The following is a 25,481-nucleotide window of genomic DNA, read 5'->3' on the forward strand; positions in this document are numbered from 1 at the left end:
CAAATTTAAACATGTCCCTCTCGACTACATTGGTAGCATATCAACTGTCTTTCTTTGCGCATTATCCCTGATCCACACAAATGTAAAAAACCTCCCGGGTCTTTTATCTTGCATCTTTGGGATTTATTAAGTGTGTGATGCGCAATCAAAATCCCATTTGGGGACTGACACACACGTGTGTGTGTACTAAAGCACATGCACATCCCTCCTCGCCTGGCACCTCAGAGATGCTGCTTTTGATCCCTTTTATGTGCCGTCTATCTCCATAGCTAATTACTGTGGAGAGAGACGCTGGTGCATGTATAATACCGTCACTTAATGGATCCTAATGGGGTTGGCAAAGGTAGCAACTGTAACAACGGGCTGATGTGGTAGCGGTGTGGAAGAAGGGATTTAGAAAAGCGTGATGATAATGAGGATGATGACGGGGGAGCTGAGCGGTTGCGATGATTGGTGTTGCGTGATTAGGGAACGGTTGATAAAATAAATAAGCCTTGATGAGCCGCTTGTTGCTAGGCAGAACTGAAGGGAGGGGACCATAGAGGACGAGCAGAAAGAATGAAGGATGTTGAAGACACAAAGAATATTATGATATGAAACAGGATGTATGTATCTATTTTATAGTGACATGTAAATCAAATATGCAAATAGTAATTGACCCTAAAACCACCAAAAGACAGTCACTGAAGTGGCAGTATAATGTAACCGAGGGAAATCTGTGGTTCTTTAGTCGCTAAATGCTCCGCTGTGTTCACCAACTAGTCGCCAACTGAGTCTGTCTGCCATTTGGTAAGCAGCAGGTAGTGTACAGTGGGTTTTTAGAGCATTTTTAGCTGAAAGCAGCTGCCTTCTGAGACCGAAAACCATGCTATGAGAGCGATGTTGCATGCCGGACAGCTAAATAATGAGCTGAAAGTCACTATAGAGCTTCGTAAAGCAGAGCAGAGCTAATTCAGGTGATGGATTCATCAGTGCGAGTGACTCCTTTCACATTGTCACTTGATATGTTATTAAAAAATAGCTTTAAAGTTAGTCAAGTTAATTGTCAATGCTACACATGAAGCTGATTATGATGATGATAATGGATGATGATTATGGGATTATGGGGATAAACTGTCTTAGAATTTGTGTCTGACCTTACAGCTTGATAGCAATATAATTCTTACATAAATAAACATTGTAAACAAACTAGTCATTGATTAAACTAATGCATAATTACTGGGATATTATTGACAACAATCACAGGACTGTTGCGTAACTTCTCTGATGTATTTCGACCTGTTGGCCCGTTTTCTGTAACTCACCAGCCGCCTGCGAAAACCTCAACACAAGCTGAAACCCATGTGAGAGGAGGCCCATTGCCACCTGATTGGTTATTGATTATCTGGCTTTTCAGAGCAGAGAGCAGACTGGTGTAGCTCGCTGTGCTCACGCTGATGGCACTGGATTACATGTGCATGAGAGCAGGGGTTGAGCCTGGTTTAACCTCCTGATATAACCTCTATATTATAAAATATCTTGTAAAAATTACTATTAGAGGAAGTTAAAAGAGATTTTACTAAGAAAACACAACAACTATTTCCTTTAGGCTGGGCTGTAGTTAGGTGTGTAACCTCCACTATCAACTTCCTGGGAGTGGACAATGACTAAAAGAGCTAAACACACACACGAAGACTCAAATGGACAGCACAGGTGCTCTCATTGGACACCTGTTGTCTGTCAGTTAGGACCCCTGGGGCTGGGTGGTGGTGACAGGATGATAGGACGGTAACAGGATGAGGAGGGGGGTGGCTGAATTAATCCAACCTCCCAGGTGGCGTTTCTGTGTTTGCGTACCTGGCAACATAAATATTGCAGGAAGTAAAATGCAACAGCACAGGGGTCAAACAATGGGAACGACAAAGAAAACCTGTTGTGTGGGTGTGTGTGTGAGTGGGTGTGTTAAAGCCGGTGACTAACGCTTTACACACCGTCAGCATCAGGTTACAACCGGCTTCTCCCCATTTATCTCTTTCTCCCTTTATCAGTGTCTTTTTTTATCTGGTGGCACACAAGGCCGCCCTCGCATGTAAACAACAAGCCTTTACTGTAACACATCCACCCATGTACACAAACCTACGCACACATGTACACACTTCTAGGCCTTTTCTCACACCTGTTATCTGAGAAATGGGTGGACAACTTTCCCAGGGACTCTCAGCGAAACAGGTGACAGCATTTACTGGTATCCCAACCTTCCTGTTCTGGGAATGTTGTGAGAATATTAAAACGTCGTCACTCTGCTGTGACTCGACTCCCTGTGTTTGTTTGACTACAAGGTTGTGTCCGTTTTTTCCTCTAAATTGTACTGGACAAACAGGAAGAAGAGGATGTCACACTGGTGTGTGTTGTTGGCTAAACGTTGGACTGAACACAAATTACAGGACTGGACATTTTTACAATGTTGTAGACAAACACAGCTGATCTTTTTCCTTGATGCCGCGACCGCACAGCGACGAATGTGATGACGTCCAGCAACATTCCCACTAGTGAGATTTGTCAGTGTTTGTATTTTGGTTGATTTGGCTGATGTGGATGTAAATGATTTATTGGAGATCGCTAAAAAACATATTTGAACTATAATTCCACAGAAACATTCAAATTAGAGCTGAAACAATTAATCGATTTATTAGTTGGTTTAATGTTACAAAATTTACTTGAAACAGGTTTGATAATCGATTAACGGTGATTATCACTTTTCAAGCAAAAATTACAAAAATCCTCTGGTTCAAGTTTCTCAAATGTGAAAGTTTTTCTATTTTATACAACTGTAAATCTAATCTATTAAGAGTTTCTAGAGTTTTGGACTGTTGGTCGGACAAAACAAGACACCTGGAAACGTCTAATTGCGTTCTTTCTTTTCATTTTCATGCGTCATGTTCATTTTAGATGAAGATTTTACCCATTGCCAAATATCACTAAAGCAATTGACTCCCTGAGCATGAAACCGTGTTACTGTAACCTGAAGGTTGTTTTGTTTCATTTGTGGCTTGTAAAATAGTCAAAGTCAAGTGGCTAATGAATTCTCAAAGTGTGGAAGGCTCTGGAAGTTAAGTCACCTTAAACCTTAAACAATGCAAACACAGTAATCACCTTCTCTACATGGGTGGCAAACGACTCCTCTAACCCTGATTCTGTCTGTTATCATGTTGCATCTCGTCAATCTCTCTCTGAAGCGGTCCAGTTTGAATGATCCTTACCTCGCAGGGCGGTCTTGAGGTTGACTTTGGCCTGACGGTGGAGGTCTTCTACGCAGGGCGGCCTGCTGCCTGGTAGGAAGACGTTCTCCTGCTGGTGCCACGGAGCTGTGTAATGGACCGTCCACTTGCTCTCCTCATCCAGGTTAGACACCGCTGCAGAGACACACAGATCAGGTTGGAAAATTTAGTTGATTGATTGAGTTACATTTCCAATTTGATCTCCAGATGGATCTTTTAATAGACATCTTCTCAGGAAGAGTTTTGTCGTCAAAGTGAAAAAAAAAAAGCAAAAGATAACCAGCCATAGTTTAAATATATCCGAGTTCAATAAGTCCCAAACCTTTTGGAAAACAATAACTTAAGGACTAGAAAATGCGCAAGCAGTAGTGGCTACTGGGCGGAGTTGTTTACATTTGGCGGGGAAAAGGAAGAGGAAGGGGATGGAGGTGCTTTGCATGGAGGTGTCAGTCTCCACACCAACAACATGACACATATCTGAGACATCACACAGTTGGCCACAGAAGTCAGAGGGGGAGGAGGAGGAGGGATGAAGAGTAAGTTGGAGGGAAACACCAACCAGATGATATCCAGCTCAGAAATTCAAACCAGCTACTGAAAACTTACAAAAGCTTACTTTTAAGCAAGCTAACTTGTCCTAAGACAAACTGCCTCAGAGAAACAACAACACTGCACACACCAGCACATAGCAGCACTCATTCAATGGGTTTAACATTGAGCTAGATAAACATGCACAGCTGGCTAAAACATCCACCTATCTTTTTCTTTACAAGACAGGGAAAACAACCATCCTTGTTCTTTGCAGTTTTCTAGAGCACCTCTCTCAGTCAGACGTCATCAAATAAATCTTAAAAGGACATTATGGTGCTTTCCTCTTAGTACTGGTGGTGGCTCGTAATGCTGACGATCCAGAAATTGAAGCTTATTCCCGTGCAGCATTTGTAAGCCACTAAACACAAGTGTCAGCAAAACAACTGAGGTGTGAATTTCAATAAACACAAACACAATTCCCAAGAATAAGGCTTACCAAGTGAGCGTAACCAAGCCAAAGTTGGTGATCGTGGATGCAGGACTATCTCCATTTCGACTGCTATCTGTTTGTCCCTGTGCTCCTGTCCTGACCATCACAACATGTCCATCTGACTGGGGGGACTGAGGGAGATATTTGAGGGAGCCCAGAGGAAGGGAACGGGTCATGAAAGGGGGCTGGGAGTGTGTTGGCTGTTTTTGTTTGAATGCGTTTTCACAGGTGCTAATGAGATGTAGTAGGATGCATAGTTGCGTTGTGTGTTTGTCGGGGGGGGGGGTGGACATAGGGCCTCCGGGGTAGAAGTATAGGGCGGAGTATCTGCAAATTGGTCGTTAGAGAAAGTGTGAGACAGTCTGTAACTGCTTTGATATGCAGATAACGTCTGATAGGCTTCAACACCGACCATCTTAAAAGCTCTTCTGTGACACGTCCAACTTTGCTTATATGTGACCGTAAGAGTACTGTGTGACTATTTAACCAAGCAAAGGTGAACATAGTTCTATGGATGGATTTATAAGAGACAGTCCAAAATGCCAAGTCCTGCTGATGCTGGTGACTAATGGCACCTTAACGTCTCCGTCTGTCAGCGGTTAATGCTTCAAAAGAGAGGGGTCGTTGTGTTTATTCATGTTCCCACTCACTCTGTTACCAAACAGGTTTATTTTCTTCATTCATAAATCTCCACTTTCTCTCCCCAATTTTGCTGCTACCTCCAAACCTACACTATTTGTTGTATGCTTACGCCGAATTCTCACCAGGTAGCGGAAACCATGTAGAATATGCATGATCTGTGACTGCAGTCTCATTTGAATGAACCTCTTTTAATCATATAATCTGGCAATCCATGCAGTTTAAATAAACACTTGAACGTATTTGCAAATGCTTGAACCAAATGTGACAAAAGGAGGAGACAGACAGCCACACCACATGCCTGAGGGGGTCAAATTAACCTTTTGGTTTGTTACATGTCAACATTATATGAGGGTGTGTGATGGGTGCAAACTTGTGTATATGTAAATGGAGCGTTGCTGCGATTGTCTACCCGTGTCTCTACACACGCTGTGTTGCAGCGTGCAAACACTGAGCAGAATAATCAATCAGATACATCACGAGGCAAAAATCCTTTGACCACAAGTCTGGACTGGGTAGTTACCACAAAACCCCACTCGCACACAGTTCAGTGGAAGCTGAATATGAAATGTGAAAGTTAGAAAAGCATGTTGGTAGTTGGTTTTGGATCTCACAGCGCCACCAACTCCAAAATAACTGTCACAACACACCTATGAGCACGGCGGGGACGCCCCCAGCTGTGTGTGAATAAGAGTCAATCAGCTCACCTGGCTAAATAAGGGGTCTTACATAATCCATTTCTTATGAAACCCATTTCTAATATTCTGGTTCTCTCCCACACACTCGTAGCACAGGTATCCCTCCCCCACCCTCCTCTCTGACTATGGGGTTTGAATAGACCTCAGTAAGGCTATAGGCACACCAAGGACATGGGGACTATGGACACAAAGCCTGTATTGTCCCTCTGCATCAGTCTCCACATCAGGCCTTTCAGTGCCACAATACACCCTAGCCCCTTAACACACACACACACACACACACAGTCTCACACAGACTGGACTTCGGCGCGAAAGTCTTTCAGAAGTCTCCTAATCCCTCTGTCCATTGACATCCCAGCTCTCTCTACGCAGACTGAGAGCAAACAGGGGATTGAAAACTCTGAAAGACACAAACAGGCTGCAAGGTGCATCAGCGCTGAACATGCAGAGGCTGCACACAGTAATCACTGGGAAATGCATATGTGCGCACACGCACACACACACACACACACACACACACACACACACACACGCACACACACACACACACACACACACACGCGCGCGCACACACACACACACACACACACACACACACACACCAGAGTTATTAGCCGTTATGATCAATAATCTATGTTAATCCTGAACTGGATCCCCGATCGCTCACCAGTCAATAGAGTATAGACTTTCATGCACAGTACAACTTTGTGTGTTTCATAAGGGTCAGCAAAGGCTTGGTTCAGGTCACTTTTTTGAGATATATAACTTATATTTAAGTCATTAAAAGCGTTGCAAAATCATCTTTTTGTGCACTCGATGTTATGAAAAATCGGAGGATATGAGCACTGCTCAGTATGGAGCTCACTGTCCTCTGAACTGCAGCGGAGGACCACGGCGCTCAGCTGAGGGCCAAAGTGCAGGCATGTGCAAGATGTGCAAGATAAGACGTGAGAAGTAGAAAAACGCTGAGCTAATGATTAACAACATCACCTCAGCCTTGACTGTAACACACATGCTATAAATACACTGAGATTAGAGTCGGCACAAGCAGCTTGCCCTGCATCAACCGGGTCTTTGTTAAACATCCTCACGTGCAGTCATTAATAAAATAATTATATAGCCTAATCTGCCTGACAAGAGTCTACTGTACATGGCCCACTACACAGACCTATTTCCTTTGATAGCAAGATCAGATTTACAACTAAATAAACATTTAAAAAAACTTCTAAATTGTTCCAAGAAGAAGTAAAAAAGAGCCAACTATTTCTAATAGAGTAGCTGTGACTCTAAATGCTTCCAGCTGCCACCTTTAACAAATACTGTTGGGTTATTTAGTGCTAACAGTTGTGGGCTCTGTGAAGTCTTGGCCCCGGTGGTTACCTGGTAACAGGGTGCAACAGAGGGTTGTCTCTGGGCTCAGCAGAGGCAGCGGTGAAGCAACATGCCCACTAGAAACCATCAGTTTCAATTAAAATGATGTACAAATCAGTAAAGCTGCCGTGCGTCCCACTTTTGACACAGAAAATTGATTTAAATTTTAAACTAGTTGAAACATATTTAGGAAATTCAGACACTTGTAAATAAAATAGCTGTCAAAATGATGCAAAAAAACAGCACATATTTGTTCTAGCTTTCATGTGAAGTCCAAAACTATTCATGTGACACATTAATGATGGATATAGAGCAGAAGTAAACACATCTCACCCTTCCTTTTGAAGTATTTAATCACAGATTTTAACGAGGTCCCGATAAACACCATTATTCCGGTTGAGTGTGTCTCGCTTTTAAAAAAAAAAAAACTGTCCTAGTTAGACACCAAAAAATCCAGGGAATAAGAGAGAGAGAAGACGGGACGAAGGAGTGCTGGTGTTGGCTCACATTCTCACTACACGGCGGATTGGATAAAGAGTGTGTGTGAGCGTCTACTACGCTGACAATGAGCCTCTACCCCTATCTCTCTCTCTCTCTCTCTAAACACACACTTGGTCCACCACTCCCCCCTCAGGCGGTCCGGTCCTCGGAGACACACACACACACACACACACACACAGCGGGAGGGGTGTAGGACCGGCCCCTCTGTTCCTCTGTGCTTTGGTTACCAAGGAGTTCTGGCTGCCTCTCCCTTTATTTCTCATCATCAGTCGTTCTCTTGCGCTCGTCTTTCTCTCTCTATACGCTCTCTTTCTTCTTTACTCTGCGGGACTCAGGATAGAGCTGAAAGTTAAACACGCTTTATGAGAACGAACAGGCAAACTCGTTGCTATTTTGCCGTGAACGCCGATTCTCATTTCAGTCCATCACTCTCTCCTCTTTTTTCTTTTACCTCACTTTCTACTCTCTACTCTGCTCAGTGTGTGTAATCAGCGTGTTGCCGCTTTCACCGCTACGACAGACTAGTCTGGGGAATATTTATGCATCTAATTAAACTATCAGCCACCTTTCCAGGAGAACCTTGCACATCCTTGACGGGAAAAAAAAAAAACATGTTGAGCTTTTCACAAGGTATTCTCAGGAGGATGCAGCTTCCACCTGCATGCAAAGTGTAATGCAAACAGGAAACTTGAATCATTACCATACAACACACTGAAGTACTAACATTAATCTCATTTGATCTCAATTTGTACCATTTTATGGTTTGAAAGCATAGCTGAAAATTGACTATACAGATTGTGTCTTGTGTTTTCCACCATCTAAAAAGCAGATTGTGCTCATGTCCTCTACATAAATCTCATATTTTTCTTCTCCCTGGATGTTTTTCTATCAGCCCCTCTTCCTCCGTCTGATCACTCCCAGCCTGCTGTGTGCGCACATGGCTGCTGAATCTGTGCCACATGAATATAGATCACATACAATCCTCCCATTGTCCAATCTGCTCACAATCTATCACACACACACACTCCGGCAGCCACCCATTCAAATACACGCAAACGTGCACCCACACACACACACACACACACACACACACACACACACACACACACATGAGGGCAGGGCTGCCCCTCCTTCTGCGACCGTATTTCTTTTCAGCCCAAGAGGGGAGGCAGGGAGGGAGTTACGGAGGGAGGGAGGGGGAGCTGCAACAAGAGCTTGAATGGGACTGCAAATGATCCTTGAATTTGTGGGTAGAAAGGTTTCCCCCTCTCCTCCCCCCCTCGACCTTGCACATCTGAACCTTTCAGCCCGACTCTGAAGTGCTGTAAACAACGGTTTGGGTTATATTTCTTCATGTTTAGTAACATTTGTCATTTCTGCACGCTGCTAAGTGTCTATTCACACTATTTGCAGTTGCTCTTGTTTTTGAGTTATGATGAATCTCTAAACGTGGGTAATAACATGTCTATTAACTTATCATCAGTTTCCACACAGACAAGGAGAAATGTTTTCAATGTATACATATATATATTAAACAGAGTTGTCAACTTAGTTACTCAAAAGTGGCTGCTGAAATGCTGAAACATAACAGGTGCCATCAAGTGTTTGCAAATTTTATTGGATTAATTAATTTTTTAGGTCACCCTATTAAAAGTTAATGACTGTACAATCTACATTAATGTTCAAGTCTGTGTCAGGCTGACATTTATGGTTGAAAGGGCAACAAGTCTCCAGCAAAACCTACTATATAGTTACATTAATCCTACAATATTAACCTTATTTAGACTATATATAAACACGATCCTACAGTAACTATAAAAAACAGTGTTGCTATTTCACATCAATAAGTACTGAAACAATTCATCACTTAGTATATCGGCATGTTGAAGTCATTTATCAAGCAAAAACGTCTACTGGTTCCTGGTGTTCAAATAAAGATTTTCTGCTTTTCCTGGTTGTATGTCTTTTAAAACTGAATATCTTTAGTTTTTGGACTGTTGGTCGGACAAAATAAGCAATATGAAGGCTTTGAGAAATTGTTAGAAGTATTTTCTTTTTACTGTTTTTGGACTTTCTGGACTAAACAGTTGGAGAAATCAAAAACAATTACAGACAGATTAACCAACAATAAAAAGCCCTACTTTTAACGCCAGTTAGAAACAATATGAACCCGTTCAGATGGACAGTAAACGCAGGTTTATCTCAGGTCACCATGTTAGTCTGAGAGGGTTTAATCTAAGTCTTTCTCCATGTGTCAAACTTTAGCCCCCACGTTCTGTCAGCAGTCTCTGTTTGGCTTCTATCTCGTACTGTTTGGCACGCGTACGGTATTAGGATCATTCATGCAGACGCGAGCCCAAGCGGCATCACTCATTAAAGAGCCTATTGTTCTCAGGACAGTGTCAGCGCATGCATGTACACACACACACACACACACACACACACACACACACAGTGCGACAGACAGGTCAACAGCTCTATCCGCTGAAGGAGGTCTTCATATCTAGGCCACTTCTAGGATTAGGGCTATCCATCCATTCAGCCATACGTCCATACATCCTTCCGCTCGTAGAAGCCCCCAGCCCAAACAATCTTTCATCTGTTCATATGAAGGAAGCGTGAAGGACTCGGTAGATGAAGCTTGGACCTCGGAGGAAGAGGCTTATTTAGGACAACAAACACCAGGGACTATTATGAATGAACATGATTAAAGAGCAATCCTACTCATATTAGCCCTTGGTTATGCAATTAATAAATCTTGATTACCTAAGCTGAGGCGTTATTTGCTTTTTCTTTCTTCTTTTCAACCTAGTTGTATTTTCAAACATTCTTGGATTTTCATTACCGATAAATCCTTTTTTTTGTATTAATCCATTATTCATTTGTTCTATAAAATGCTCTTATTTTCAAGGTGACATCTTTAGAGCTGCAACGATCAATTGATTTATTGACAACTATTAATTTAATCGCCAACTATTTTGATAATCGTTTAATCGGTTTGATGAATCTTTTAAGAAAAATAAAGTCAAAATTCGCTGATTTTAGCTTCTTAAATGTGAATATTTTCTGGTTTCTTTACTCCTCTATGAGAGTAAAATTAATATCTTTGAGTTGTGGACAAAACAAGACATTTGAGGACGTCATCTTTGGCTTTGGGAAACACTGATCGACATTTTTCATAATTTTCTGACATTTTATAGACCAAACGACTAATTGATTAATCGACAATGAAAATAATCGTTAGTCGCAGCCCTACAAATTACATTCTTTAATTTTTGCAAGATGAAACACTTCCTTGAGATAATTACAGCTGGCTTAAATTCTGAGGTTTTCTCATCATTTAATTATTTTAATTGCTGATAAAGCTGAAGAATCTATCGAGCAATTGTTTGCGTTAAAACACACAATCTCAACCCATGTTCATTAGTATTAGACCCTGTGGCAAGACCGTGATTATCTCTCCTTGTTAAACAACCAGCAGCGTGTTCACATGAAAAGGTGGTGACCCTCGGAGAGAAAAAAAGGAAAAATTGGGCGATGTGAATAATTAACACGTCTCGCTGCACTAGACGTTATTAAGACTCCAGGGTGAATGTGGCAGAGGGATAATAAAGGAGAGAGATTGATGAGGGGCTCCTGCTCTTCCTCCTCCTTTCTTCGTCTTCACACCTCATTTGGATCTTCCCATCAACCTCGCAGAGGCAACTACAGCTACACAAAAACTCTCTCTCACACACACACACACATACACACACCCTAGTTTTTCTTTTATTTATGTTTTTCATCTCAGACTGCTCAACTCCAATTCCCTACAGCTCTAGCTCTATCATTCAATCAATCCCCAAAACACACAAACACCCCTCTCTCGCTCAATATCGCAGTCTATCAAACATCCGTTCAAATTCCCAAAGTGCCTGGACCTGGCATCTGCACACACACACACACACACACACACGCACACACACACACACACACACACACACCTCCCCCTTCATCTGACAGGTCTCAGCTTTTATTTGTCTAATTGGACTTAAGAAGGGAGAGCTAAGCTGACCCCCTAAAACCCCTCAACTCTACCTGATCCGCTAACGTCAAATCTCTCTCCCTCTCTTTCTTCCTTCTCTCTCCATCCCCAATTTCCTTTCCTCTTCTTCTTCTTCTCCTCTCTTTCTTTCAGACATGAGCACTTTCATGGCTGCTAATGTAATCTAGCCTGTATTGATTTTACTCTCCCCGCTGTCTTTCTTTGCTTGCGTTCTCTTGTTCAGGCTCCGACCTTGCACACCTTCCCATTAGTCGGTAGAAAACCTGCCAGGTGGAGATAAGCAGGAAAATGTGAGGCGTGGAGAACGAGGCCCGAGTATCTGTTGCACACGTGAGCGCACGCAAACACTTTGCATCTGAATGCGTCGCACAACATAGCAGAGTTGTTACAGATTCACTAGAACTGAACATGTGAATGGATTTAAACAAAGGCAGGCGTCATGAACTTAAGTTAAATTAACAAAAAGCAGTCATCTTTCCTTTAACAATTAAGGGTGAGAAGCCTTTTAACAAGGCACTAAAATCCTGATAGCATCTGTGCAGCATCAGTATTTGAATTGTAATTGATTTATAATTAATAAAATACACATTTTCTCCAAAATTATGACAAAGAACCATCTCAGGTAATCAAAAAGATGTTGCAAGATTGCTTATTTAGTCTAATAAACGGCCAAAAAACCCTCAAATATTTAGTTTATAAAAAGGGAAAAGGAAGCAGCTCTTCAAATCTGCAAACCTTGGATGGCTCAAACAGGAAATGCACCAAAAACCCCTGAGAAATTAATAAATAAAAACACTACATCATATGTCCCCTTTCAACTCTCTTTTTCTGTGAATGAATATATATAATTTATAACGTGTAGAGCAACATACTCGCTCTCTAATCCCTTCCCCCTTTCTTTCATCCTTACATCTCTGTGAATGAAAGCGTAGCAACAGGGGTCAATGGGAACCCGATCGCTCTGGTCCTCTCGGAGATATAAAGCCATGGCATGAATTATCTATCAGCACGGGGTGAGGGGGAGAGAGGGGAGGCAGTATGGCGTTAGAGTAGAGTTTGAGGGGTTGATGATCATACACCATATTTAAATGCAGGGTTTTCTTTACAACGTTCTTTCTTTGTGTTAACGCAAATTTGTTTTAACGGCACTAATTTCTGTAGCGAATTAACGCAACTTGCAATTTTTAGGTTGTAGCGGGCTCAGTTTTAAAGCTAGAGTGAAGACTGAAACACTGGCATCATATGAAACTAAAAAATCTAAGGAATCCATTGGTACCAACCAACCATGTTATACTAGCTTGTCGCGAAAGGAGGTTAAATAACGCTCCAAACTTATGCAAAATTTTGGCGAGGAAAAACTGTCATGGCCATTTTCAAAGGGGTCCCTTGACCTCTGACCTCAAGATATGTGAATGAAAATGGGTTCTATGGGTACCCACGAGTCTCCCCTTTACAGAAATGCCCACTTTATGATAATCACATGCAGTTTGGGGCAAGTCATAGTCAAGTCAGCACACTGACACACTGACAGCTGTTGTTGCCTGTTGGGCTGCAGTTTGCCATGTTATGATTTGAGCATATTTTTATGCTAAATGCAGTACCTGTGAGGGTTTCGGGTCATTGTTTTGTGTTGTTAATTGATTTCAAATAATAAATATATACATACATTTGCATAAAGCAAGCATATTTGCCCACTCTCATGTTGATAAGAGTATTAAATACTTGACAAATCTCCCTTTAAGGTACATTTTGAACAGAAAAAAATTGATTCATTTGCAATTAATCCTAATTAACTATGGACAATAATGTGATTAATCGCGATTAAATATTTTAATTGATTGACAGCCCTAGTAAAAACAAATATGTAATCATTAGAGAGCTATTACATGAAAACAGTAATGATTGTATGATATAGTTTTAGTGTTTTGATGATGGTGATAAACCCTAAAGATGGGTCAGGAAAAGGTAAACAACTCTCTACACCCCTCATAAAAAGGCTGTCAAGCAAAGTTAAAATTCAAACTCACTCCTGAATAAACACAACTCTCTCTCCAACATGACACACACACACACACACACACACACACACACACACACACACACACACACACACACACTGAAACCAAGGTGACAGAGAGGCAGGGCTGAGTAAACAAGCTGTGATAACTGTTTTTCTGGCACTGATGATTTTAGCATGGGGTAAGCTTCCCGTGCATCGTACACAAACACATTAAGTTCAATAAGCTCTAGCAGTTGCTGAATGACCTTTTTCTGACACCAAACTCTCGCTGTCTCTCTAACTCTCTCTGTCTGTCTTTCTCTCTTTCTTTCTTCTGTTGCACTTCTGTCTGTTCAGCAGACAGAGAGGTTACTGGGTAACGCCAATCCTCCTTCCTCCCCCCGCCGCCTCCTCTGGTGTTTCCGTCTGACCTACTCCATTGAAGCAGATGGGATTCCATCACACACACACGCACACGCACACGCACAGACACACACACATACACAACCTATACATTCACACAAACAACCTCACCATCCCATAACTGCCCCTCAATTATTGACTGTCGTGCACATACACATGTTCAGACAGAAAAACAGACACAACTTGCCTTCACATACACACAGCTCACCCCTCTATGTTCACCATCAGAAAGTCAGCATCTCATCAGCAGTGCATTTGCATGATTACATGCAGAATATAGCGGGGGGGTTAAAAGAGCTCAGCTTGAAGGGAGACAAATGTACTTCAGGCTACTGAAGTGGCTCACAGCATGTCATTTTGGTGAAAATGTTTTTTGTGAGTGTGCGGTGGTGATTTAGCACGCCAATTTCCTTTATCTGCCACTTGAGTAAAGAGGAGAGAGTGTGATTTAAATCCGGTCAAAGTTCACTGTGTGTAGGGGTGGGAATCACCAGAGGCCCCACGATACGATATCATCAGTATTGCGATAAGATATATTGCGATATATTGCAATTTATTACCTTTTTTCAACTGCAAATTATGCAAATTATGTTTGTCAACATCTGTTTCATTTAATAAGATACAGTTTCAGAGTTTTCATTCGCATATCTTGAGGTCAAGGAACCCCTTTGAAAATGGCCATGTCAGTTTTTCATTTAGCGTAACTTTGGAGCGCTATTTAGTGTTCTTCCCGAAAAGTTCACTCGATGGTACCCATCGATTCATCTGGTTTTCTAGTTTATATTCACAATAGCTTTAAGACTGAGCCGTTATAACCTCTGAAAGACAGAATAGCGGCCGTCGGATTGTTAAGAGGTTAATAGTTTATATAATAAAAGATCGATACTTAACGTCCGTGTATCAATATTGGCTGTGGGCTGTGTATTGGCAAGAATCTGGCGATACAATACATATCACGATACAGGGGTAACAATTCAATATATTGCGATACTGTTAGCAAGGCGATATATATCTAATTTTAGGAAAACTGGTAAAGTAGGGAGTTTTGATGTAAATTCAAGTCAGCAATGAAAAACTGCTGCATTGAGTGAGTGTGTCTGTGTGTACGCTGGGTTATTCTTCTGAATGAAAGGCGGTGGGGCCTCCCTCTATAGGCTGCTCCTCCTTTGTGATCCATGAGAAAACCCTCCGAGTCCGGCTGACACCCTGCAAACTACGCCCCGAGCATGCACACCATCACTAATATACTCCGCTCTTTGTGTTTGTTTTTATGTTTCACGAGCATATCTATGTGCATATCCTATGAGCCTTGATGTGGTGACACACTTGTGTTTTCTGTTCAAACACCATGTAGCTGTTCTCACACAGCTTGATGTGCATGAATCGGGGGAAAAATGTCTTTGAAAAGGGCAGCGCAACGAAGGGAAAAGAAACGGAGATGGTATCAAAAGCAAAACTTTGCTACAAAGACTTTCAAAAAAGGGAAGAGCTTGGTGGGAAGCAAAGTTTGCATCCACAAAAAGATCGTTTGATGTGGTAGAAGCAGAGGCAATTTGCTGAGTAGCGATGCGAGGCTTGATAGAAAAAGGCAGCGTTTAGAGGGACAAAAGAAACGAGAGAGAGAGAGAGGAGATAAAGGCAGCTGGGAGAGGAAAGTCAGGGGTGGAGGGTAGGGAAGCTGATGAAGTGAAGAGATAGATAGATGGAGTGTAAGTGCAAAACATCCACAGGTAAAGACTCACTAAAAACACTTATTATTACACACAAACATTCACAAAGGCCCAGCAGGCTTGGCGGTCATGCCTAATTTGCCCTCCCCTGGCGTCTGACCCAACCCGACCCCCTTTGAAATTCAAGCCAGGATAAAAGAGAAAAACACACAGAGAGAAGCGATAAAGGATATATGCACCTCTGTTTGAGCAAGTGGACAGACTGCATTAGAGTCTAGTCTGTACTTGTGCATGGCATCTTTGTGTCTCAGCGTGGTAGCGAAACAAGAACCGGGTTAAGAAAAAGGACATGGTCAACTAATAGCAATAACAGCTGGAAGAGCACAAACTGACAGGGAGGTGTGTGTGTGCAACCGTTAAATACGTCCTCTTTCCTATACATTCATTTAACAAGCAAACTTTTACAGCCCAATGTTAGTTTCGGCACATTCAAACGCGGGTCACTCTTAAAATGTACGCGCCTGTTGAGCAGGCCGTTAAAACGCTGTTATTTTACGAGCAGGCTGATTTGTACGCCGGAGCTTTTGGTGCCTTCAGAGAGGGTGGCAGCTTTGTTGCTAACTTGAGGTGTTTTATGTTCCCGCCACGATGGATTTGTAGCTAACCGTCCATTTCCCCCCGGCAACACGGTTTTAAATCTATTGCAATCTTACCCCACTGGCTTGTCACCCCCCATGAAGCTGGCAGAGACAATAAGATGAAACTGAAACAGGAAAGTTTGGATGTTGGCGGGACAACGTTCAGTGCATGTTTTCATGGTGTTGACCTTGGTTTAAGCATCACTCAGATATTTCTGTCAGTTCAGCAGCCTTCATTTATTCAACGACGCGACTCCTATTCTAAATTCTGACTATGCATGTGTGTAACATGTCTGACATGCTATCATAAAATAATTTCCCAGTGGAAAGCCACTGGTAGTGTAACATAAAGACGGGCCCTTTGCAGCCCCCCCCAGACTACATTAAGAGCCATTACCATCCAGCCACCCTGTCTCCGCTCATATTGACTCCTGGCCCTTCTCACTCTCCAGTGGACCCTCCTGAGGACCCGCCACATCAATAACCACAAGGCCTGAGTGTGTCTCAGTGGTTGAACAGAAGGCTGACATCATTGTGCATGCTTTTGTATGTATGTGTGGGTGTACATGTTATTGTACATGTGTGAATGTGCGCCTGCAGCTTTTTCTACAATCTGCATTTAGACAACAGACCTAGTCACACATTACAATCTAGATTTCTATATTGCATCCTTTCACATTCTTTGTTTCTGCTGTTGACACACACACGGTCATGCACATATAGGTTATAAGACAATACATGAGCCTATAGTCAACATGCATGTATACACACACAACCCACATCCACATAGGGATGCCGGCACACACAGCATTATGTTGGCTGCCATGCTTGTTTCCTGACCTACATTTCAACACCAACGCTGCCTGCTCTTCTCTCCTCAGGGCCTGTATGTGTGTGTGTCTGTATCATTAATCCAATTTTATAATTAACTTCACGCACAAAACGCCATAAATCAGACACAAACACACACAGATGTGATACACCGTGGAGTTGTGCGCTGTGTGTTTTTGCAACACCAGACTTTCCACCCCTTACACATAAACCTCACAACTGGCTTAATTAAAAGTGTGATGTGAATAATGTCCCAGCTGGGATAATGACAGGAATCAATAGGTAGCAGCTGGAAAGTTTACGTCATTCACTTTAACTATATGATTAATTGGCATCTATATTTCACAGCACACTTTACTCTGGAAGGCGTTTAGCTGACACTCCAATCAAGAGTGATTTACCAAGACGACAGCGGCGCACGTTTAATTTCCAATCACCTGCAAAACACAGCACGGGCGGAAAAAAAAAACAGAAAGCAGAGGTGATAAATATCCCTTATTTTATACTCCTATACACACAAGCTTAGGTATACAGCAGTCTGCTGTTACCATGACCCTCGTGCTGAGCTCACGCTGCTGACGAGAGGGTCTTGTCTGATTTAGACAGACTGAGCTAATTTGGGTTAAGTGCCTCCAGTAGCTCAAGGGCACAAAGCAACAAGCCACCTGGGGCTGGCCTGCATCACAGGGAGGGAAGCCGAATGTGTGTGTGCGTGTGTGTGTCGGGCAGACACAGGGGTACCGATGGGAAGCGGGTAAAAGCCATATCAACTACACTGTGTGCATGTGCGTTTATCTACAGTTCCTCCACCACTGGAGCAAACTTGACACTCTGCTGTTTGACCCACTTCCCACATTGCACCTCACTTCTCATCAGTAGGTCATTTTGGGAGGGGAGGCGGTGTCAACAATCAGAAATACAACCAATTGACCACAAATTTAGGAAGTGAGAAAGACACTCAGCCTGGAGGCGGTGGCACGATTAGATGTAAAATCGGATGCGAGTTCTGGTGGCTGGCATTGATTACTGTTATTAACCAATATATTAACAACGCATGACTGGATTTGGCTCTGCTCACCAGGCCCATAATATTGATCCAATTAACATCTGCCCTCTGTTTGTTAGTTAGTTGGTTTGTTTGTTAGAGGATGCTCTGCATATTCCACATTGCTTTCACAAGGCACGAACGCTTGAGTATGAACCAAAATAAACTCTTGATTGATGCCACAGTATAGATCGGCGATGTTGCGGTGTGATCATATTTTTTCAGGTCCCCTAATACCACCATTGACAATGCTAAATTTGTGGTGTTTTAATTTTTATAGAGTACGGGTCTAGACCTGCTCTCTATGAAAAACGTCTTGAGATAACTTCTGTTATGATTTGACACTATATGAAAATGAATTGTATCTGCTGATTTTAAACAGCTGAACTGTTCTTTTTACTCGTTGGAGACATTTTTGTGAATAAAATTTGCTTTCAAATGGAGCAGAAAAGGAAGCGTTATATAGGGATTTTGTGGCGATCGATTATACTGAAAATTCCCAAGCATGCACTTTCTCATGAACCCTTGGTATTTATCATGTAAAATCAAGCAATTTACAACAAGTTAGTGCAGTTAACAGGGTTTGCTGAGTCCAGCTTGCAACACTCGCACAGGGATGCCTCATAGAGAAAAGTAAGAAAAGAATACAAAAACGTTTAAACACCCAAATGTTATATGCTTGCTGTAGCTGTAGCGCTTGCCAACATGGGCGCTCAAACAGTGCTCAACAATTATCTTTATGTGTACAATCTTTTCAAATAAGGTTTAATCATTATCATCAGTAGCACTATACATCAATATTATGCTGTAGCAGTCCTGCCATATTAGAATGAGTGTGTTTTAATCCCAGGGTAAAGACTGAGAGGGTTAAATATGTCTCAGGACAGGCTTAGTTCTCATTAGATGACGTGGATCAGTATCATCTGACACAACCTGTCCGTACGCACACACACACACACACACACACACACACACACACACAGACAGACATACTACGATTGGTGGTTTTACATGACTTATCAAACAGACTCAGGGATGCACACAGGTGTGTATGTGTGTGCACATGCATGTGCTAAACCCGGGTTCCTCCACTGATAATCCTGTGTTGAGACCTCGTCTGGGAAAAAAAGCAGGATCCCCAAATCCACTTAACCCCTCCCTCCCTCCCTCTTCCTTCTTTATAAACACCCCTCCCTCTCCCTGTCCGTCTCTCCGTCCCTCCCCCTTCTGTCCCATCTGAGCAGTAATGAAGGGATGGAGGCATTAATAGAGAGAGCAGAGCGCGCCCTCCTAATGGGCCCTGAGGGAAACAAGACCAGCTCCCTGATCAAATACTGCCAAAATTTAAGACCGCCATTATTCCAAATTAAATCCTAGGTGACACCCCATATGTCTCTTTTTGGTGTGGATAAATGGGCGTATTGTGTCTGATGGGCAATTAATCCAACTGTAATTTGGTAATCACCGTAATCCCATCAATTTAGTCTCACACAATGTTTTTATGTGTGTCGTCTGAAGTCAGTTCTATATAATGGTTAAAATTGATGATCCACAGATGATCAACTTTGAACCTGAGGAGTAGACGCACTGCAGTTTCATCCACTGAATGAGTCCCTCTGCTCGTCTGTATTATACCGCCACCTTGTGGTGAGAATTAGCAACAACTGACACGCATGTTAATTGGTTTCCCAGTGTCATCCTGCATAGTTCTCTTAGGTTGACAACAGTCTAGGAATGTAGCTTCTGCTATAAACAAACAAAATTAGAGTCAAACGGTCACCAGTGCACGCTCCCCTGTGGTTTTACAAGCAAAGAAAACTGCTGTAGCTTCCCTTTCTCTACATTTTTCCTTCTTTTTTTTTGTCTTTAACCCTAATCCATCCACGCATGTGGAGTGGAAAACCCTCGAAAAAGAGACGTTGCTATGGTGAGGACGACTCATTAACGAGACAGATTTAAAGAGGCTCTTAAAATCACTTTCTCCGCCCTCCCTCCCTTCTCCCGCTCCTTTTATAATCAGCCTCTATGGGGGGACATGAGCTTTTCAGAGGCTTGGCTTTGCTTTCGGAGGCTTAATGGAGCCTCCAGCTGATTGGGACATAAAGGGGCCTCCGGCTGAGGAGACGGCAGGAAGAGGGAGACTGGTGCTGGGCTACATGGTGGAGGAGCGAGGGGGTCTGTGGTTGATGAGAGGTAGGAAGGACAAGAGCAATCAGATTATTCTTTTGTGTTTATTAGTGCATTAACATTCTTAAATGTCAGGTATATAATCAGTTGAATACGTTTGTTTAACTTACATTTTGGACTACTTGTAAATTAGATTTTTTTTTTAATTGTTGATTTTTACATTTACGCAATTAAAAAAGTCTAGAACTGAGCTACATGACATCAGTAAAGCTAAAAAAAAAGTACATAGTGCACTGCAGTGGAAGCTTGTAAGCTATCACTGAATACAACAATAAAGAATTTGAAATATTAATATTTCTTTGAAATGATAAAAAAAAATAAAAGGAGTGTACAGGAAAATAGTTGCACACTCATAGCCACGTAGCAAAAAATTATTCAATAATTTACTTACAATTTGACATGACACCCTGGTATCTCTCAAGAAGTCTGTCATGTCGAAACGTTGGTAAATTATTGAATAATTTTTTGCATCATGGCTACGAGTCTGCAACTATTTTCCTCTACACTTGTATTTTTACAGTGGTCAGCAACTCTCCCAACACTGATGGGCGTTCCTCCTCTATTTCATAAAAAGATAAAAGGAAAATATAAAAAAAGTGTATACATTTATCAATGTGTTGTTGTTGATTATTTTAAAGATTAATTGTTTCATTGTTTAGTGTGGAAAATGTCAGAAAATGTTGAAAAATCACAATTTCCCAGAACCCAAATTCTTCAAATTGGTTGTTTTGATCCCACTAGTTTACGGTTCATTACTGGTACCCAAATAAATGAAAGCTATCTTTTCTTTCTGAGGTTTGTGTAATTTCCCTCAGGTTAAAAGGAGATTGTGCTCTTTGTGGGAAGCGCACAGTAGAAGTGAGGAATGTAACCATGTGTGCAGACGGAGAGCAGACTGGTCAGTAGGGCAAACAGGGCCAGAAACCTCAGAGGGCCAGACTCAGAGCAGCATGAGGTGGAATAAAAGCTCCTTGTAATTGCAGCGCTCATTAAAGAAATGAGCTGTGACTGAGGTAGGCGCAGCCATGGAGTGCTTATACACACTTATCCTGCACTAAGGCACAATTAGATTTTTCAATTACTAACAACGAGACCACTGTTGAACTGAGGCTGAAGAAGAGGGCAGAAGCTGTCGCTGGAGCTAACACATACCAGATTAAGTCTTGAAATCGCACTTGTTTTCTTAAGAGTGTTAAGACAAGACTCTTACATTCATTAGGTAATTGTTTTTCCTATGTATTATCATGGTTTCTTCTTTTATACAGTGGATAAAGAAACATGAACTTTACATTGTTAATGAGGTAGATAGATAATTGTGAATTGACTGCATGCGTATGTCCGACATAGAAATACAAGAAATGCAAACATAAGCACACACACACACACCAAATATTCCTCACCAACAATCATAAATATAGTCACCAGATTAACCGATTGCATTAAACCCTAAAGGTAAAGGCACTTTTGTAATTATACACACAAATACCAGAAAGGAACCAGAAAGAGGAGGGGAGAGAGAGAGACCCTAGAGATGTGCTCAGCTAAGGATCTGCATGAGCCACTTTATCAAGAACCATCTTCATCTTGTTCTTCCAGAATCTGGGTGCCATGTGGTGCAATACACCGACCCAACCTCCAGGAGGCTCCCTTTGTCAACAGGGAGCAGACAGCACACTGAACACACTACACTAAATACAAGTTAATTAAGTGAGTGAAGAGAAGAAAGAAAGAAACAAGAATTCGAAGTAAAAGAAAAATCTCCCTCTGAAAGAAATACAGTTTTATCATTAAATAGCATTAAAACCAACCAATCCTGCTGTTTTAAAGCTCGCTGTATGTTCCTTGACACATTTGCTCAATGGAAGGATTGTCTCTGTAGATTCCAGTGATTATCTGTCCTGATGTGATAATAAAGCTGTTAAGTAAAACTCAATTGTCCACACATGGGGCCCTGAGGGTCTCTCACACCTGATCCCTCCTGAAATAAACACTTTTCTCCTTGACTCACTCCTCTCCTCCTCCAGCGCCTCCAGTCTCCCAAATGAAAAGCCAGCTGGGTCCAGACCCACACTATTAATCTCACCAGATTATTTTATTACAACAATTTGTCAGGCAAACGACACAGGCACACCGAAAGACAAAACCGACTCCCTGGAAAATCCATGTGCACGCTATCTTAACACTGTGTGACATCAGATCTGATTTCAATAGATGAAAAATTGGGATTTGACAAATGATATGAAATGGGGGGGAAATGAAAACGGATGGTTAAGATATCTACCAGATACAAGCAAGAATTTACTTTTCTAAACTTGTGGTGTGAACAGAGGGACAACTGGGTTGCTACAGTTGAAACATTTAGTTGATCGTAGGCCTGGGCGATATGGAGAAAACTAAATATCACGATATTTTTGACCAAATACCTCGATATCAATATTGATATTGAGATAGTATTATAGGGTTGACCATTGATGCTGTTACAAAATATTTATAAATATTTACACAATGAGATTTTTGATAAATAATCATCAGTAATGTGTATATAATGACGCACACACAACAAAAATGACATCACTTTACTGTAATACAGCCTTTAAAACCAGAAAAGACAACACTTGTGCCATATTACAATATCCAAAATCTAAGACGATATCTTGTCTCATATCACGATATCGATATAAAATTGATATATTTCCCAGCCCTAGTTGATTGTCAGAAAATGTATCTGCAACCCTTTTGTTTATCGATTAATTGTTTCAGTAATTTTTCAGGCAAAAATGCCAAACTTCCTGTGGTTTTAGTTCCTAAAATGTGAGGATTTGCTGTGAGGACTGTTTGCAATTTCACCTTGGGTTCTTGGAAATTATAAAGGACATTTTTCACTATTTTCTGACAATTTTTTAGACAAAAGGATAAATCGATTAAGCAGTACTAGACAAAGAAAAGAGTGCCACCAATACAAACTCAGTCAATGGAGAAAGTAATATATGTGAAGCATAAAAAAAACGCCTGGGATCTATGGATAAATTGAACACAGAGATGCATGCGCACAGACAGAACTCCACAAAACTCAATTACCTCCCAATATTTGTCACCGATGACTTCATTAGCCGTTGGTCACACATGATGGAAGAGTACCTGTTTAGCCAATCACTAGCCAGCCATTACCTATTAGGCCTTTAACAAGCTGAGAGGTCTCCATCTGTTAGATACACAGCTCGCTATTAGCCACTGATTACACTTCACCTCCTTCATCTCCTAACCAAATCAATGTGGACGGGAAAGACGTGGACTGGACTGCTGTAGCGTTCATATTCAGAGTGGATAAAAGCAGCAGACATGCACTCATTCACACGGACTTTATCAATGGAAGAGAGGAAGAGGGAGACTGAGAGATTGTGGCAGACAGTTGATGGAAAACAGAGCCTTAACCCATTTTACAGTTGAATGACCCAAAGCAACCCCTGACCCCCAATTCCCGAAAGTGTGTGCGTGTGCGTGTGTGTGTGTGTGTGTGTGTGTGTGTGTGTGAAATCCCCTTCTTTTCTTCATCTCATTAAGCCGTGTGTCATGCTCTCTACTCCATTGTTCTGCCACCTCCAACCTGCTATTGGGGGGTTTTTCATGCACATTCAGGACTAAGTGTGCACTTGTCGTTACTCATCTATGTTTGAGTGTGTATGAGTGAAACTAACAAATCTCACTGTGTTGTTATGAAAGCCTGAAACCCCTAAAATCCCTGAGTAGGAGGAAAGACATGCTGCTTTGCCTGGATGGTTTACTGCACAGGGTGAGAAATAAAGTATTTTATTCGCAGTCAATCAGCACGACTAGTTATCCTGTCACCTTAACCTCAAACCAGAGTTTAGGGCACTAGTTTAGAATAACTTCACCTAACATCCTACCTACTAGTATTGACAAAAATATCGAAGTATTGATAATGAATATTTTAAAGGTTTCAATACTCATTTTCCGCCATATTAATACACAGGTACCAGTTGCGCTTTCTGCTCTCTATTCTCTCCGACAGCGAGTTAACACACACACACACACACCGCTAATTATCTTTTGATGAAAATCTAAAATGTTATGCCCTCAATGTCAATTTTTACTCGTGGTATTGAAAATGGTATCGAATATTGATATTTTTCAAGGTATTGTATCAAAGTTAGAAATGACAGTATTGTGACAACACTACTTCCTGCAGTATCATGACTGCATACATATTTAATGCGGGGCGGCTCTAATGAAAGTTGACCTTTGGCAATTGTGGAGCCACCCTCAATCGCTTGTCCAGGTTTTTAACGCCTTGAAAATGTTTGTGTGAATGAAACACTGAAGGTGAAACAACGACAAGGAGCTGAGGCCGAGACCAAACCACTCCTGATTCCCACCGCCACAATTATATTACCCTAACTCGTTTTGAGCAGCGCTTCCCCCTCGCATAAATGCGGCCAATCCATTTCATTTGGCCTCATCTAGTTACTCCACAAGCCCGGCCTCCCTCAGGTGCTCTTCCCACGGGAGCTGTTGGCACTGATTGGTCGATAGCTGAACCTGCCTACCCATCGAGGGATTATGGGGGATCCGGTGGAACACCTGCTCCACCACTAAACTGATATAAAACAGGAGGAGGATAAAGGGGGGAAGCTGATGGAAAGAAAAAAGTGTTCCAATCTACTGTAAGAAAATGACGATTTATGTATAGATAAGAGTGTAAAAAACGCAAGGCATTCAAGGCAGATAGACAGAGGACGTATTAGCAGAACTCCAATTTGAGCGTGTTTGTGTGCATGAGGGTCGTCTGTTCAGCGGTGCATGAATACAGAGTGATTCAACCTACGGAGCCCAGACAATACTGTACCCACGGCAGCGACATCTTGAGCTGTCACGGCGCGTTAGCCAAAGTAGGCATGAGGACGGGCCGCACTCGTCTGGCAGCATATTGTTAAAACACTAGACGCGTGGGAAGGTTTTTTAGATTATTATAGATGTAGAAAGTAGTTATTAAAGTGGACGGATAGATGAAGACTTAATATGGGATCATAACAAAAACAGAAAAAAAGTTACAGAAGTTGCGTTCAAAGAAAAAGTATCTCTGCTTTTGCTTTTTCATAAGAATTTTGGTTGGCATTATAAGCACTATTAAGTGCTGT

The 25,481-nt window shown here is 41.8% G+C and overlaps 1 protein-coding gene across 9 annotated transcripts in view; it reads right to left on the reverse strand.

Moving 5' to 3' along the window:
- Positions 1-25,481, reverse strand: part of nhsl1b (NHS-like 1b) — a 122,432-nt gene that overhangs the window by 20,663 nt on the left and 76,288 nt on the right. For 8 of the 9 annotated variants that reach the window (XM_037751249.1, XM_037751246.1, XM_037751245.1 and 5 more), the window contains exon 2: positions 3,240-3,392. In XM_037751249.1, the coding sequence (XP_037607177.1) occupies positions 3,240-3,392 (153 nt within the window). Of the gene's footprint in view, positions 1-3,239; positions 3,393-7,319; positions 7,595-25,481 lie in introns of those variants that run through there. The other variant, XM_037751250.1, reaches the window with a different exon arrangement.

This window comes from Sebastes umbrosus, chromosome 18, assembly GCF_015220745.1.
Source record: "Sebastes umbrosus isolate fSebUmb1 chromosome 18, fSebUmb1.pri, whole genome shotgun sequence".
In the NCBI taxonomy this organism is placed as follows: Eukaryota; Metazoa; Chordata; class Actinopteri; order Perciformes; family Sebastidae; genus Sebastes; species Sebastes umbrosus.